The sequence below is a fragment of the Manis javanica genome, chromosome 1 (assembly GCF_040802235.1).
Source record: "Manis javanica isolate MJ-LG chromosome 1, MJ_LKY, whole genome shotgun sequence".
Taxonomy (NCBI): Eukaryota; Metazoa; Chordata; class Mammalia; order Pholidota; family Manidae; genus Manis; species Manis javanica.
Genome location: NC_133156.1, coordinates 185,004,590 through 185,021,549, shown reverse-complemented (window position 1 = coordinate 185,021,549; position 16,960 = coordinate 185,004,590). Strand labels below are relative to the sequence as shown.

General features: G+C 46.5%; 1 protein-coding gene across 1 annotated transcript; it reads left to right on the top strand.

Moving 5' to 3' along the window:
- The first annotated feature begins 435 nt into the window (after positions 1 to 435).
- Positions 436 to 14,508, top strand: PROKR1 (prokineticin receptor 1). The gene is made up of 3 exons (XM_017654749.3): positions 436 to 1,215; positions 3,171 to 3,811; positions 10,928 to 14,508. The coding sequence occupies exons 2-3, from the start codon at positions 3,327 to 3,329 to the stop codon at positions 11,622 to 11,624; spliced, it is 1,182 nt and encodes a 393-aa protein (XP_017510238.2). The 5' UTR covers positions 436 to 1,215; positions 3,171 to 3,326; the 3' UTR covers positions 11,625 to 14,508.
- Positions 14,509 to 16,960: the final 2,452 nt, after the last annotated feature.

Below are 16,960 nucleotides of genomic sequence, written 5' to 3'. Positions count from 1 at the left end.
TCTTATAAGGATGAGAAATATTCTAATGTATGTATATACCACATATTAAAAAATCCATACATCCATTGATGGACATTTGGGCTGTTCCACCTTTTTTGGGTGTTATGAATAGTGTTGCTATGAACATTGGTGTACACATCTCTGAGACCCCGCTTTCAATCTTCCTGTAAGTGGAGTTGTTGGATCGTATGGCAATTCTGTATTTAACTCCTTGAGAAATGCAGACTTTTGAAGGAGATCTGTGCTCAGTATGTTCGCTCCGGTCCTCCTAGCCTTCCTCAGACCAGACATCCCTGGGTGGGGGCGGGGACCCTTCCCTCTCTCCGGCCTCCACAAGTTGCCCTCCCCCCCCGCCCCCCTCCCGACCTTCATTGCTTTCCGGGAAGCAGTTCTCTTAGCGTCTTTCACCCCGAGGTAAAGCGGCTTAAATGAAGCCGATCCCGGTGTCCAGCTGGGCTTGCCCGAGGAAACCGGGCTCCGGTCAGTCCCAGCGTGTCCTGCGAGGGCGGCGTGGTGGGCAGCAGGGGAGGGTCCCCGCGGTTTTTTTGAAACCTCAGCAGCTGCGCGGGCCGCAGCCGCTCTCTCTGGCGGTCGCCCGGGGCCGACCAGGTGAGCCGGCCGCGAAGTCCCGCGCCCTGCGGCGCGCACAGCGCCGGAGGGCTGCTGAAGCGCCCGTCCGCACCGAGCCGGGCTCCCGGCGCAAGCGCTCCAGGCGGCCGTTCCGGAGCCTGAGCCCGGGGAGCGCGCCGCCAGCCTGGCCCGGTTCCTTCCCGCCTGTCCTCGCCGCCGGCTGCCGCCCCTGCGTGCAGACACCCGGCCCCCGGGCGACTCCCGGTCCCCAGACGCGCGCGTGCTCGGGCGACCCCGACGTAACCCCGCTTCCAGCCGGGACCCGGTGCCTCCGGGAGCCTCGCGGACCCGGCTTCCAGCCAGCCGCTCGTGCGTTGGGCGCCTTGCGGCCACCAGGGGCGGGGACAGCAAGTGCAGGGCGGGCCCGGGCCGCGGGACTCCGGCTGGCCGCGGAAACTAGGTGCTCACATCGGCTGCGGCAGCGCGAGGGCAACTCCAGCCGCAGCCGGGAGAGAGCCCCCCAGAAGAGGAGAAAGAAAGAGGGGACCTGTCCTCTTCCTGCGGGCCTCTGAGAGAAGCGGCTCGTGTCCCCGGCCCGGAATAAAGTCTCTGGGATCGCGACCTCTGGGCACAGGGATGCCGCAGGTACTGAGTGCGCCCTCCTGGGGAGATGCTCCAAGGACTACGCGGCGACGCGGGCACCGGGGTGCAGGGGCCTTTGAGCAGGGAGGCGGCTTTTCAAGAGACTAACACTTGTGCACATTTCTTCAGGGCACCTAGGCTACCCCACCTTCTTTCCTCTGGCATAGCCTCCAGAGCCCGGGAGGAGAGACTTGGGAGTGGAGAGGGCTTATCAGCTGGGGCTGCAACGGAAGGCTTCCAGCTATTGGAAGGGTCTGTTCCAGGCGGCTAGCCTAAACGGCTGGGGCCCCAGCTGACCCTGGATGGGAACGGGGCCCCTCTTTGAGAGGTGAGAATAAAGGAGAAAAGATCCCTGGACAATTTCTCCCTGAATCTGAAATCTCTTAACACCCGCACCATCCAAGTTTTTATTACTCTTTGTTTTTAAACCTGACTTTGAGCCTTCCAGGTAGTGTGCTTGTAGAGTGGTGTCCAGACGCCTCTGAGACACACAGGGCCTGCAGAGAGTGAGGACTGCCCCGCTGGGACTGCGGCTGTACCCGCCTGGGCTCCAGCCTGGCCCCCTCTGGCCTTTCAGCTCCGGGTTCTGCTTCTCACACCTGAGGGGGCAAAGGGCTGGGCCTGAGGGATATAGTGTGAGAATAAAGTGGGGGAGGTGAGGAGTGGGGTAGAGAGGCAGGAACAGGGCTGAGCCTCACTGGGGTGTAGAGGGACTTTAACCCTGGTCCCCCAAAGATAAGATCTGAATGTCTCACCTTTGAGGAATGTGTGCTACGGGCTTTCCTGGGATGGAGGTTCCTAGGTTTCTTCCCTGTGTCGCCCTTTCCCAGGAACCTAAGGTTTTCCATCCTTCCCTTCGCTCTGTGGTTTTGCTGACATTCCCTATGCTCTCCAGACCCCAGCGCTCCTCTTATGTGCCAGCAACCTGGTCTGATGTCTTCAGGTTCTGGGAGGGATTGGGACAGCAGGGAGAGAGCAGTGTCTGGAGGACTCTGGCCTCCTCCTGGTTTTTAGTCCAAAGCAGTGCAGCTGACTAGATGCTCCCCTTCCGGGCCCCCACCCCTCACCCCCAGCCCCGTTTTGTTGTGTGGCAGAGCCATCTGGGTCAGGATTTCCCTCCTCTTCCTTGCAGCTGATTGAGGAGGCCTGAGCATTCAACAGTAATTCCTTGCAGTTCTAGGGTGTAACACCCTCCCTCTCCAGGGAGCTTCCTGCTTTACAGACACTATTGATCTCTTGCCTGGAGGATGTTGAAACTCTTGGGTGTTTAAGCTATTGACCTCAGGACACACAACTGGCCAAGGAAGGATTTTACTTTCTTCCTAACCCACCTTTCTAAGCCATTCAGCGGTTAGGCTGTGACTTCAACCCCACGGCCTCCGTGTAGGGATAGGTCCCGGAATGCTGTACCTGACTTCTATAGTCACAGCACACTTACGTAGGATCAGGGAGCCAAGTGAGGGGGGAGAAGGGAAGGCAGCTGCTAGATAGGTGCTGTGCTTTTAGAGCAGTGTTTTACCAGAGGGAAGGAGGCCAGCTCCACGAGAGCAGACAGGGTTGTCTCAAAGCCCTCTCTCTTCGGCAGTGTTCAGAATGGGACAATTCTGCAAGGACAAAGTTCAAGAGGTTGCGTCAGGGAATGAAGTTTGGAGCAGGTTACTTTCATTCTCTTTAGCCTCCCCAACTCCCAATTTTGGACCCTTGGGAAAAGTGTATTTCAGAGTCTTCACAAAATAAACTGAGCCAGTGCCTGGTGGTCTCTATAGCAATCAAACTTTCCCTGAGGGAGTGCATACGTGGTTTTATTCATTTTTTTCTCTCACTGGTTCCTTTATTTCCACTCCATTACCCAATGTTCTCTCGGAGCAGGTGGCTAGTGAGTGTTAGGTTGTAGGATGGTTTTAAATTTGGCCAGGTTCACTCGCATACACAGCCAACCCTCTGTATGTCTTTCAAAGGCTTTGGATGGAGCTTGGATACGGTACCCCAAGGATGCCTGCAGGGACACTCTGCTAAGGGAGAGCTGAGTGTGAGCACGGAGACGAGACATCAGCCTTGCCGACATTGCTGCAGAGGAAATCCCAACAGTGCCGCTTATAGGACCACCTGGCCACATGGAGATCCCCACGGGGACCATGGATAAGAATGCCACCAATACATCTTCCAGCTTCTTTTCTGTGTTCAGCCCCCACAGAGGCCAAGCTGCTTCTTTCCCATTCAACTTCAGCTATGGTGACTATGATATGCCCTTGGATGAAGATGAGGATGTAACCAATTCCCAGACTTTCTTTGCTGCCAAAATTGTTATTGGCATGGCCCTAGTGGGCATCATGCTGGTGTGTGGCATCGGCAACTTCATCTTTATTGCTGCCCTTGCCCGCTACAGGAAGCTGCGTAACCTCACCAACCTGCTCATCGCCAACCTGGCCATCTCTGACTTCCTGGTGGCCATTGTCTGTTGCCCCTTCGAGATGGACTACTATGTAGTACGCCAGCTTTCCTGGGAGCACGGCCACGTCCTGTGCGCCTCTGTCAACTACCTGCGCACTGTCTCTCTCTATGTCTCCACCAATGCCCTGCTGGCCATTGCCATTGACAGGTGAGTGGGGTGAAGGGACCCTTCCTTTACCGCACGTGTGGACTGAAGAGTGATATCTGTATTCCCCATACATGTGGATGCAGGGGGTGTTCCAAAAGTGGCCTGTTAGCTGAAGAGGAAGGAGAGTCCTAGCCATCCAGCTGTGGGCAGGCAGAGGTAGCAGAGCCCCCCCAAGTTGGGTAGTGGGAAGGCTTTGATCCCTCTGCCGTGGACGTGCTCCTATGTGTAATATGTCTGTTCAAGGTCTAGAGGTAGACAGGTAAGAAGGGGTATGGAGGGACAAGTTTTAAGTTCCAGGCAAGTACCTCTTAATCAACTTGGAAATCATGGGGGAGGTTTCTATCTCACTGAGACTTCCTCTACTAAAACATATCCTTCCTAGTACTGGTTAATTTTAAAATAAGATTGAGGGCTTTGTTTTGAAAAGAAAAAATTAAAAGGAAGAGAAAAAGGAACATACATTTACTTATACTTTTTTGTGTTGCATTTTCAGTTTGCTCCTTTCATACATTTCTATGCAACCATATAGAAGACCTGGTTCTAGTGAGGATAAGTAAAAACAGTTGAGAAGTCTATGTGAATCTTTCTTACATTATGGTTAATCTTTTCATTTAGGACAATCACTTGTGCTAATGGCCAGGATGTTTTTTTTCCCCTTAGCACAATTTGCAACTTCCTCTGCCCAAGTTGGATTCTTATTACAAAGTACCTTGTTACAGCCTAGAACCCGTTACCTTGAGGGTCAAATTGCTCCTCCCTGTACTTGGATCTGAACAGCACGTCTCTACCTTCACCTGGAGAGCTTGAAGCACTGATGCTCTCCCTGTTCCGTGGCCTCGGGGCTCTGGCGGAGGTCAGCCTGCCCCTCACAGGGCATGCGGGGACAGTGTTCCAGGAGGAGCATGGCTGAGAGAGCCTCTTTTCTGAAGCCACAGGCAGATGTACCAGGGGTAGGATAAACTGGAGGCCACTCTCAAGGAAAGCAGGTTGAGGAGCCTCGCTTTAAGACCCCTGAGGGGTGGTCCCTTTCTCCAGGGAGGATGTCTGTGAGTCAGCCTCATAAACCACACTGCCCCTGCTCTGTTATCCCTAAAGGTGCCCTGGGTTGCCATCCTGACGGGGCTGTGTCTCCTGGGCCAAGGTCCTCCTCAGGAGTCATGGAGCCCCACTGCATTTTGTCCATCCAGGAACAGACCCTGAATGAATCAACAAGGAGCAGGAGGTGGACAGTCAAGCCGAGTATCTGCTCCCTAGGCCCCCTTTGGAGCTGTCAAGGAAGAGCTCCAGGAACCCTGACTCTGACCTTTTCTGGAAGTAGAAGCTGCCATGATCTCTCTTAGTACACGAACAGGACAAAGCATATAAGATCATTTCTAGAAGTTTCAATCCAGCAAGACATCTTTGCACACGGGGTGCTCTCAACTCCCAAAATGGGGTGGGTAGGTACCCACTTTGGGGGTGGGGTGGGACCCTGCTCTGTGGGTGAGATTTTACAGTGTAGAGGCCCACTTGTCGAAAGGGGTAACAGTGTAGGAGGGAGTGGCTTCACACAGATGGAAGCCAGGATGAATTAAAGGATACGGGGTTATTTTGAACATGTGAAAGGTAATATCTATGTCAATCAAACAAACCTTGATCTACTGAACATTGTCAAGCTCATATCCCCTACTTTCATACCAAAGTCAGCTTGTCTGAAATACTACAGGCATTTCTCTTGCAGTGGGAGTTTATTCAATTTAGATATAATATGAAAGATTAATTGGGGAACATGTTTATCATCAAGGGGATTTCTGTTGTCTACAGTGGGGTTGTGATTGGAAACTTGCACCCAGACGTTGGATGAAAACACAGTTGTCCACACAGGGCCACCCGGTGGCCTTGGTGAACTCACTGGCTGCTCCAGGGTATGAAGTTCCTTTTCTGATGTTTGCTTCAAATTGTGTATGTACTTTTAACATCTAATTTCAGTTTTGTGGTCTAGGATGTCATTGCTTCTTGTCTGGCCTCATGCATTGTTAGGATTTCATCAGTGATTTTTCAGGTTCTGTTTGGTTAGTTTTGGGCAACTAATTTTGACCTTGAATAACAAATATAACCACTTATACAAATGCCTTTATTTTTGTTTAGTTAAAGTTCTGTAGGGATAGTGTTGGCAATTACTCTACCTGAGTTTAAACTCCTGCTGAGCCTCCTGTTAGCTATAGGGCCTTATGTTTGTTATTTGACTCCTCTCTGCCTCAGTTTTGACATGCATACAATGGAAATAATAAGAAAACCTCATGTGTAGGCTTGCTTTGAGGGTTAAATTAAATGATAACATGTAATTGTTTAGAACAATGCTTAAAACAGAGTAAGCATTAAACAAACAGTGGATATTATAATTCTTAAATTGACTCTTAAAGTAATAACATAAATAACAAAAAACTGAGATAAACTAATGAATATTTCCAATTGGCTAACTCACTTGTTTTCACCGAAGTGATTGTTTTTATGATGTGATTTTAAAAACATGATAAAATGTTTCTAGGAAACACAGCTATCAAGATACAGCAGAACAGAACTATTTATCTTCTACCTTTTCTGTTTTTGTTCCACGGTTCTCCCAGGCATCTAAACCAGCCAGTCTCCTATGTCCTGGCCACTCTCTCTTTTTCTCCAGTATTTATTCACCTTCCAGGCCCTGCCAGTCCTCACCCCTATATCCCACCTGCTCGCTGGCCTTCCTGCCTTCAGTATCTCTTGGCTCTGTCTCCCTATCTGCTGTGCTCCCCTCACAATCACCCTCAACATTCATTCAAACAGTGCATTTTTATAGAGCCACTAGGATGTGACAGATACTATTCTAAGCACTGGGAATATGATGGTGAATAGTAATAAAAACAGCTCATTGCCTTCATGCAGCTTATACCCACAGGATGGAGAGAGAAAGCAGTCAGGCTGACGAACAAAGGAGGTAATCTCAGAGCGTGAGAAATGCTCTCAACAAGACCAACCAAACAACCACAAAATCCCTGGGAGTGACTGAGACTGGGAGTTACTCTAGGTGTGCTCAGGAAAAATGTCTCTGAGAAGAAGACATCTGAATCAACCTCTGATTGACAGGGGAGAAAAAAAGCCAGGCTTGTGAAGACTGGGTAAAAGCATTCCAAACAAGAGGAATTGTAAGTGCAAAGGCCCCAAGAGAGGAGCAAACCTGACAGGTTCGAGCAGCACAGAGAAGGCCCCTGGGGCCTGAGGGAAGACAGCAAGACTGAAGCCAAATTAATCTCTGTCCTGTGCCTGTCTCCCCTCTCTTCTTCAAAAGACCCCTAATAACTCTACTTGTCTACAAAACATGCTGCAAACCCCTTTGCTCTGAAGATCCTTTATTATCGAGTTCCATACTTCCTCCTAGTCTCATGCTGGTAAACACATTTATGTCCAGTTTCACCGTATCAGGTTGTCATTTTTTTGAGAACTGTCAACCGTGGCTCATTACATTTCTATTTGTTCAGTGCCAAGCACTGGCTGAAAGTGAAGTATTACTAAACTCTTAGGTGCCCAGGAAAAGGGTTTTAAAAGTAAGACTCGATCTCTGCTCTTGGGGAGCTCACCATCCAGAGCTGGGGGTGGGGGGGAGAACTAATACTTATGAAACAGAGGATAAAGCAGAGGATACATCTTGAATGAAATTTAGAGAAGCATGAGATCATTGTGTATTGGAGTAGTCAAAAGAGGCTTCCTGGAGGAGATGAACTCTTTACTGTCTTTCAACAAATAAGAATCATCAGAGGAAAGGCAAGGTTTTCCAAGAGGACAGAAGTGTTTGCAAAAGCCAAGAGATGGGAATGCTTGAGATATGAGGTCCCTTGGGGAGGTATATGGGACAGGGGCAAGGGACATAAGGAGAGTAGAGTTCAGAAAGGATAGGGTCATGTTCTAGAACATTTAAATTCTAGTCAGACCTGTTGGCAGCAGGGAACTGAAAAAGATCATCAGAGGTCTCTGTGTCCCCACATCTGGGTTTCCTCTTTGATGTGGAGGTATCTGCACACCCTTGAGGTATCTACCCCTGATCCCAGAGCATACGAGCACTGGGGGACTGTGCCTTCCTCTACCCAGAATCCAGGGAACTGGCCTGTCAGCCTGCCTTTGAGAGCTCCCCTCTTCTCTCTGGACGAGGCCAGCTGAGGGTAACTGCACTCAGCCTTAGGCAGCACAGATGCTCCCTGGTGAGCTCACTGGCCAGGGCTGACGGGCCCAAGGGATGCACTCCCTGCCCATCCCATGGCCGGCCCGTTATCTTTGGTGACTGCTCTTTCCATGGTTTGAGCTGGGGCTGGGTCCTGGGGACAGAGAGGGAGCCCAGATGCTCTTTGTTTACAATCCCCCAGCCCCCTATCTGGATATTTCTTTGTCCAGTAGCCTTCATGCTTTGTTTTCTGAGAAATGTTGGCTCTAAGTGGATCTGGACCTGAGCTACTGCAGTGACAGACACACAGGGCAAGCCAAGGCCATGCTTATTTGCAAAGAAAAGTAGCTGTCAATTGTGTGACTCCTTCTTGGAATAAGAATAGGTAGAAACCAACTATGATGGAAAGGAAATAGGAGGACTCCTAGGATGCCAGGAGGGAAAGAGGAAAAGGGTATCATTTGCTCTAGTAGGAAAAAGGAGGGGACAAATGGCATATTGGCTTTCAAATAAGATGTGGTTGGGGCCGCATCACAGTTCTGTCAATTTCCAGCTGTGTAGCAGTTGGCAAGTTATTTAATGGCTCCACACCTCAGTTTGCTCACCTGTAAAATGGGCATCTTTGCTACTTCATTTATTCAATAGAGTTGGAGTTATCTAATGAGATAGTGTCTTGAAAATGCTCTGTAAATTGAAGCTGCTTCACAAACATAAGCAAGAGTTAGTAACACTAGAGTTCTAGAATTTGATCTTAATATAGCCAAGGCTGGTGGCAATCCTTGAAATGGTTTTCTGCAATTTGTCTTGATAAATACATTTAAAAGTCCTCTTGCATGACTCTTGGTGCTGACCCTGGGAATGGAGTTGGGGTGAAGTCAGAAAAAGCCAGGATGAAGTAACCATCTGATGGGTAGTCACAGATTGCCCAGAAAATTAGTTTTGATGTGAAGATAAATAGGTCCAATAATAGAAAGTAGTAGAGAACTGGCAAATGCAGTATTCACATACAGAATAGCTCTGAAAATACATTTTAGGATACTACCATTTTCTTGTATGTGAATAGCCTGTTGTTGTTTACATGCAGTGTTTCACTGGAACCTCACAGTACGAGGTTGGCAAGGCAGGAAATATTCTCATGTTAACAGATGAGGAAAGTGAGCTAAGAAAAAATGACTCAAATTTACATAGCAAGTCTGTGGCAAAGCTGGGATTAGATTCTTAGCCTTCTGACTAAAAAACACTGACTTTGACACATCAGAAGGACTTAGGAAGACTTAACAGCTACTGGGAAAAGAAAGACTAGAATTATGTAGCAAAAATTCATAGAGTAAACAAGTATGAATATAGAAATATTCTTTGCCAGAGTAATCAACAGAACACAGGGAGGTGGATGGAAGGCAAAAGCACTAAACTCTTAGTGTTTGTTATGAGTCAGAGCAAGTTGGGTGCGCTCATTACAGCAGGGACACTGTGGTCTTTAGGAAGGGCCCACACATGTGCATTGATAAAAGCACTGTGGGCACCCAGCAGACCCTCCCATTCCCCCTTCAGTACCAAGGAGATGGGTGAGAGCGCGGGAATGGAGACTGTGGCTGGAGGTGGGGCATGTCAAGCAGCCGGCTGGGCGTCCAGAGGGTGGACTCAACCTATCTAACTTCACTGAACATCTGGGAGCTGGAAGAGAACGGGAGTCTCAGTCCAGTGAGCTCTCCAAATGATACTCAGCGGAGCTGGCTGGCTGTTGGGGGGTGGGGGGTGGACAGAAACAGCAGGAATATAATCTGAAAAAAAAAATCAATGAACCCCCGCTTCCAAAATCCCAGGAAGATGACCTCAAAGGGATTGGTTTCAAAGGAAACAGAACTGGTTTGGCTTTCCTTCAGGTCCCTGTCACGTCTGCCCTTGCCTCCACCTGGGAGAAGCCCTGGACACTCAAGAATGTGTTTATTTCCAGTGTTGATTAGTCATTCCCTCCCACCTCACTTCCTATCTTTCTCCTTCTCCAACTTCTACCGCCTGCCAGACACAGAAAGTCTTCCAGGAAACCAGAGCTCTCGGCCTAAGTATGTGCACTCTCTCTGGGAAAGAGGCTTTCATACCGCACAAATGACTCACATCCCCAAGAAAGTGCTCTCTCTCCATTCCTGGCCCACTGTGGTAACAGCAGTGTGGTTTTTTGGGAAAGAACAAAAGCAGTATCTTTTACTGTCTGGTCCTCCGTGGTTAAAAAAATACATTCATGGATATTCTCAATTGATTTTCACATCAACTATGTGAGATAGGTTTAAATGTTTTCTATTAATAGTCCTGTGGTGTATGACCTTGACAAAGTCACTCATCTCTCCCCAACTCCATTTTTTCCACCTCGAAAATAAGATAAATGGTCACGTGCTTTTCCTCCACCTTTGCATACACAGCAATGTTTTTGAAAACGTGGAATGAAGACAAAACTTTTCCCCTTGCATCCATTGGAAAGGACAAGTTCTCCCAACAATTCTTTGGAATCATCAGGCTCTTTAAACTCTAAACTGTTGGCTAATTAGGATGAAAGTCCCTGAAAACGGGAAGGACCTGGGGATATTTCCAGGCTAGAAACTGATGGTGGGCATTATTACTACATTTAATAATAAAGCCACCATTGATTATCTACTGTGCCAGGAGTTGTGTATAGATTACACATTTAATCCTTAAAAAGAAAAAAACAGCTTCTGCAGATAAAAAAATTGAGATTTAAAGAGATTAAACAAAATTTACCTGAGGCTGCAACAGCTAGTACAGGGTAGAACTGGGGTTTGCATGCAAGTCTGCTTTTCTGGAAAGCCCATATACCACTGCATTTTTCCTCACACATACCATTCGGTTTCATCTCATAATGTTGCAAAAATAGTGTGTTCATCCAGCACTTCGTCATCATAGTGGTAACCCCCTTTGTGTTCTTGTCCCAGATATCTGGCCATTATCCACCCACTGAGACCCCGGATGAAGTGTCAAACAGCCACCGGCTTGATTGCCTTGGTATGGGTTGTGTCCATCCTCATCGCCATCCCATCAGCCTACTTCACAAAGGAAACCGTTCTCGTCATTGTCAAGAGTCAGGAGAAGATCTTCTGTGGCCAAATCTGGCCTGTGGACCAGCAGATCTACTACAGGTCCTACTTCCTGTTCATCTTCGGCATCGAGTTCCTGGGCCCCGTGGTCATCATGACCCTGTGCTATGCGAGGATCTCCCGGGAACTCTGGTTCAAGGCCGTCCCTGGTTTCCAGACAGAACAGATCAGGAAGCGGCTGCGCTGCCGACGGAAGACGGTCCTGGTGCTCATGTGCATCCTCACAGCCTACGTACTGTGCTGGGCGCCCTTCTATGGCTTCACCATCGTGCGCGACTTCTTTCCCACTGTGTTTGTGAAGGAGAAGCACTACCTCACAGCCTTCTACATAGTCGAGTGCATCGCCATGAGCAACAGCATGATCAACACCATGTGCTTCGTGACCGTCAAGAACAACACCATGAAATATTTCAAGAAGATCGTGCTGCTACACTGGAAGTCTTCTTACAAAGCGAGGAAGTCCCGAGCAGACCTAGATCTCAAAACCACAGAGGCCCCGGCCACTGAAGAGGTGGACTGCGTAAGACTAAAATAACCCAATGGACCTTTCAAAGTTTAAACACAGACAGGACCTTTGGACACTGGGCAGCATACTTGGATCAAACTATCAATCAAGAACTCTTGGTTTGCTGCAGAAGGCAGAGTAAATGGACAACCATGTGAACACTGTGCTGAAGGAGCCCGGAAGTTTTAAAACTGATGTGACCAGACATCATCACCAGTGGCTGACATTCATTGAACATCTTAATTTGTGCAAAGAGTAGACACTGGTGAAACTTACATATATTAACAATACTTAATTGGCAAAAAGAAATAGGGATTAAATTGAGAAACAAGTTGGGGCATGAACAGCCTGGAATAAGGGGGTTTCCAGAAGGGAACCCAAGTAGGCATCTGAGACTATGGTATGTATGTTTGTAGGGTGAGGGTCTCTGTGGACCATCTCAGCTACTCATCAGGCACTGACATAGCCCATTGCTAGGATTATTACTGGGCTTTAGTTCATGCCTAACATTTGTGGGGTTGGAGCAAGAATAGAAAACAGGCTCCCAGTTCTTTCTTCAACCCTTCTCATCCTTGGACCTGACTCTCACTGCAAGGAACCTTATATGCATGCACATGAACATCCCAGTATGCATGGCCCATTCTGTCCAAACCATCTTCCCCCACATTGCCTCATAGCCTCCCCTCAGGTGTAGGACTGGGACCACACATGGTGAGTCTTGTCATCAAGAGGATGAACCTAGGGAAGAAGCCACAAGCCACCTCTAGAGACTCTGGAAGCCACTGGACAGGGAAATACAGGGTTCTGGGTACCTGGAGCAAGTCAAAAGGGGGAAAGCCTGGGCTCAGGATGGGTCCCTTGGCTCCATGGACTTCTCACCCCATAGGGAGGGAGCAGTTGGAAGGCACCCAGAAGCACATGGGGTTCAGAGCAGAGTTCAGGTTCTCCAGGTCTAAGGGTGATGCTGCTTCTACCTCTTTATTTGCCTTGGACCAGTTAGGCTTCCCCATAAGTCCTCTTCCTTTTCAGGTCTCTGGGCTTGTGATGCATAGAACTTTTGAAAGTAGACACAATACCTTATGGATGTGACCATCAGCCATTTTTCCATTCCGACCAGCTCTTACCCTCACTGGTATGATTTGAGGGTGAGATGTCTTTGTCACGGGCCCCTGAATCCCATCATGCTCATTATTCCTTTGGATTAAGATTTGCCTCTTCTAAAATGGATGCACCACACTTCTACTCCTCAGTGTGAACGAAGTCATGCGATCCAGTGGTGGCATGAACAGTGGTGGCAATGAACGTTGGTGGTAGAGTCCTGGGCTCCCAGAAAAGAAAGAGACATACAAATGGGAGGTGGGGGACCCAACAATGAGATTCAGTAACTCTACGCTTCCTACTTTCTAATCCACCTCCTTTGATGTTTTGAATTTTAGAAGTTAGAATTTTGGAGACTTCTGACCTGATCCAGCCTTGGCTCTGTCCCGTGTGACCCTGGGTAAAGATAATGCCTGTGAAAGCTATCAATGAGGTGGTTGCAAAGAGCCAGTGAGGTCATATGTAGGAAAATTCAACCCTACAAATGATCAAAAGAAGGGACTAAGAGCAGTATGCAGTGTGCCTGGACAAGGAACAACTTGTTAACTTGGCTTATGTATCTAGAAACCTCACCATCTCTCTCTCTTTTGTTATTCTCTGTATGAATTATTCCTTTGCCCCTCTTAGCAGTGCTTTATGCATTATGTTCCTAATACCATGTTGGTGCAACAAGGCAGTGAAATTTGGTGGCAGCAGTGTAAAAGGAAATGGTTGCTCAGTCTCTAGTCAGAAGATGAGCTCAGGGTTTTATAAACTTCAGAATCAGAGTGTCTTTGTGATCACAGAAGTATTAATCATTTTATGTCTGTTCCCAGCCAGCATTAATCTGGGCAATGTGATATTTATTCCTTAATCTTCTTTTAGTCTCATGAGTATGTATTAGCTGTAGAGTGAATTTATTCTTCTTAAATAATTCTAAAGCAGCATGTTAATAAGGCTATTTAAGTGACACCAGTATTGTGTTTGCCCCTCCAGATATAGTCAACACTTTATTTGGGCAGCAAAGGTTTTTGTTTGTTTGTTTGTTTTTTATAGTTACTTTATTTCCCTGGAAGATACATTTCAAAAAGTGATTTATTTCTTCCCATTCATCATCCAGCAGACTTACACTACAGTTTAACCAAAATACTTTCAGAGAATAAAACTAATTAAAATATCAGCCTGAGCTAACATGCCTTGGAAGCAATTCTTTTTTTTTATTATTATTATTTTTTATTTTTTTTTGAGAAGGCATCTCTCATATTTATTGATCAAATGGTTGTTAACAACAATAAAATTCTGTATAGGGGAGTCAATGCTCAATGCACAAGCATTAATCCACCCCCAGTCTAATTCTCGTCAGTCTCCAATCTTCTGAAGCATAATGAACAAGTTCTTACATGGTGAATAAATTCTTACATAGTGAATAAGTTCTTACATGGTGAACAGTACAAGGGCAGTCATCACAAAAACTTTCGGTTTTGATCACTCATTATGAACTATAAACAATCAGGTCAAATATAAATATTGAAGCAATTCTTATTTTATATAAAAACACATATTACATTCTAAAATCAGGAAAGTCAGCTTTGGACTAAAAAATAATGAAATTGTATAACTTGTCTTTATGTTCATCTTTTCCATTAGGAATGCTAAACAAGCATTGACTCTATTAAATAGGAACTTTTTATATGTAACAAACCTCTTTCTGCTTGTTAGCTTAACAATGTATCAATTTTTCACTCATTTAACTGTGTGTAATATTTCTAGGTATTATGTCTGCTTGTGATTTTACAGTGAATAAAAGTGTTGTTATGAAGTAAAATTAAAAAATGGGCATAAATAATCATCAACCACAGTGTTCCTGTTATTTCCTCCACCCCCACCCCCCCAATTCTTTCTAAGTTATGATGTGGTGATCCTTTGAGCCCTGATGTTGATTTCATTCTCATATGAGTTGTGAGAGCAGGGCTAACACAGGCTCTTGTTGCCTAACTTCTCTTCCCCATCCTGAAGAGATTTAACTGATTTATATCTTCTTCCTATAAGTCTGCTCTGGTAAAACTGATAGGCAAAAGAATAGAAATGAGTGGGATGGACAGAGAATAAGGCCAGTAAAGCCCACTAAAAGGGACTCAAAGAGTTAACCAGTTAAAACTAGAGAGCCAGAAAAGATTCATAGAGTTAATGAGTTAATCAGTTAAAGCTCAAAAGGCCAGGAGCAAGTTGGCTTGGAATGTCCAAATATTACCCAGATAAAGGAAAGTATCTGAGCACAGCCCATGCTTTCTTTGTGTCAATTAGATCATGCCATTGTAAGGTTTACTTTAGCCTGCTAAAAGGCCCAGCTTATTCTTTAAATTAACCTATATGCTGTTTTTTCCTCCTCCAGCCCCTAATCAAGTAATGTGCAACCCAGGCAGGAGACAAACATCATCATGATTTATTTAGCAAACAAGCCCAGCTATCAACAACACAGTTAAAACAGGAAAGATTCCATCTTAAAGCTAAGAGTGTATTTTAAAACACAGGAAGTTAGGAATAAGATTCTTAACATATTCTTTAGCAAACAGACAATAACTCAGCCCACTTTGGGGGCAGGGCAGGTGGTCTTGACTGATATGTTCCCAGAGGGAAGCTGCTATTCTGGGGAAGAACCAGATCAGTAAATTCCTTGTGTTAAGTTAATTTTGCAGAATTACCTGGAGGACTGATAACAGAAGCGACCTAATGTCTCTCATCAAAGAAAAACATCTTGGGACCATTTAATAAGTATATACCACCTAGTCCATTGTCACATTCCTGAAAAATCCTTAAAAGGGGGAACTCCCAGTTTTTCAGTGCACCTCTTCTCCAAGGGACCCCACACTCCCTTTCTATAAGTGTGCACCTTTTTGCCTTAAATAAAACTTTCAACCTTTCAGGGCGTGCCTCTCTCTGAGGTTGCCTGCACATTCTGTCGTTAAATAAAACTTGAACCTTTCAGGGCACCTCTCCTTCCTGAGATTGCCTGCACTTTTACTCTCTTTAAGTGCATAACTTTAAATAAAACTTTTACTCTGTTTCACTGTGTTTCTGCCCTTCAGTTCTTTGTTGCAGTGGGGGCAAGAACCAAGGAAAATAAACAACGCCCCCTAACAAAATCATTAATACATTTTAGCATCTGAGTGCCAGACTTGAAATCTGAGGACCTGTTTATGCCTGTTATTTAAGCTAAGGCTAACTCATTGAATAGGCTTACTGTCTGCACATGCAAAGTGAACAGGACAAGCGCTATGATTCCACACCATGTTCAGATTAGTAGCTGTTTCACTGAACTGAGCAGTACCTGCCTAGCCAATGGCTTCTCCAAACACTGGCAGCGAGTCCAACAGGGTGACACTTGTGCTTATGTGGCTTTTCTGTTTTCTACGTACTTCCAAGATTCAAAGAGAGATGCACATTGTCTTATGCAGAAGGATAAAGATGTGATTTTGCAAAATCAAACCACTTCCTTAAATTAAAGTACAGGAGAAGGGCAGATTTACAAGAAAGCTTCTGGAGATTTCGCCTAATGAGTATGCATTTACAAATAGTTTCTTAAAGACACTAGAGCATGGCAATGTGGCAGTCATCACAGCAAACTCTGAAGCATGAAACAAGTTCCATGCCCATTGTGGAAAAGACTGCTGAAGAATTTGTGAGATGGTCAGAAGACTGTAAATATGTGTCTTGTTTCTTGAAAACTCTGGTACATTTTGGAATGTCCCCCCAAAGAATGAGTCCAGTTCTCCTTTCTAGAGTATAAGTGAGAATATCAAATTCAAATAATTTATTTTGTGGTTGATGAACCTGAAACCCAGAGTGGGGAAGAGATATTCAAGGTCACACAGCTGGTCACTGTGAGAGCCCAGTGTTAGAGCCCCATGTTAGAGCCCCAGGCTCCCAAAGCTCAGGCCAGGGCTCTGCCACCACAGCGTTCATTGGGGCGGGACCAACGATCTCAGAAAGGCAGGGACCTTTGGAAGGGGAGGTGACTATTCAACCCATCTGGCCTTCTCTGGAGACCCGTAAGCCTTAAGCTGTTCAGCAGACACATTCCTGATTCTTTTGCCAGTCAGTTTAGCTCACTGTATCCCCAGAAACTCATAGCACAAAAATGGAGACCAGGAAGTTTTAGGGAAGAACTGCTAAAACACATTTACTCTTTCTTTAACTTGCCTAGCTGGGGGTCCCTAAGAATCTAAAAAGAAGGATACAAGGCTCCTGTTCATGAGAACAGCGGTCCTGCCCTGGGAAAGCCGATGAGA

Bases quoted from the DNA above. Each gene is read 5' to 3' on its own strand.
- PROKR1 (XM_017654749.3), top strand. From the start codon at position 3,327: ATGGAGATCCCCACGGGGACCATGGATAAGAATGCCACCAATACATCT. The intron at 3,812-10,927 runs GTGAGTGGGGTG...TTCTTGTCCCAG, and splicing joins CTGGCCATTGCCATTGACAG to ATATCTGGCCATTATCCACC.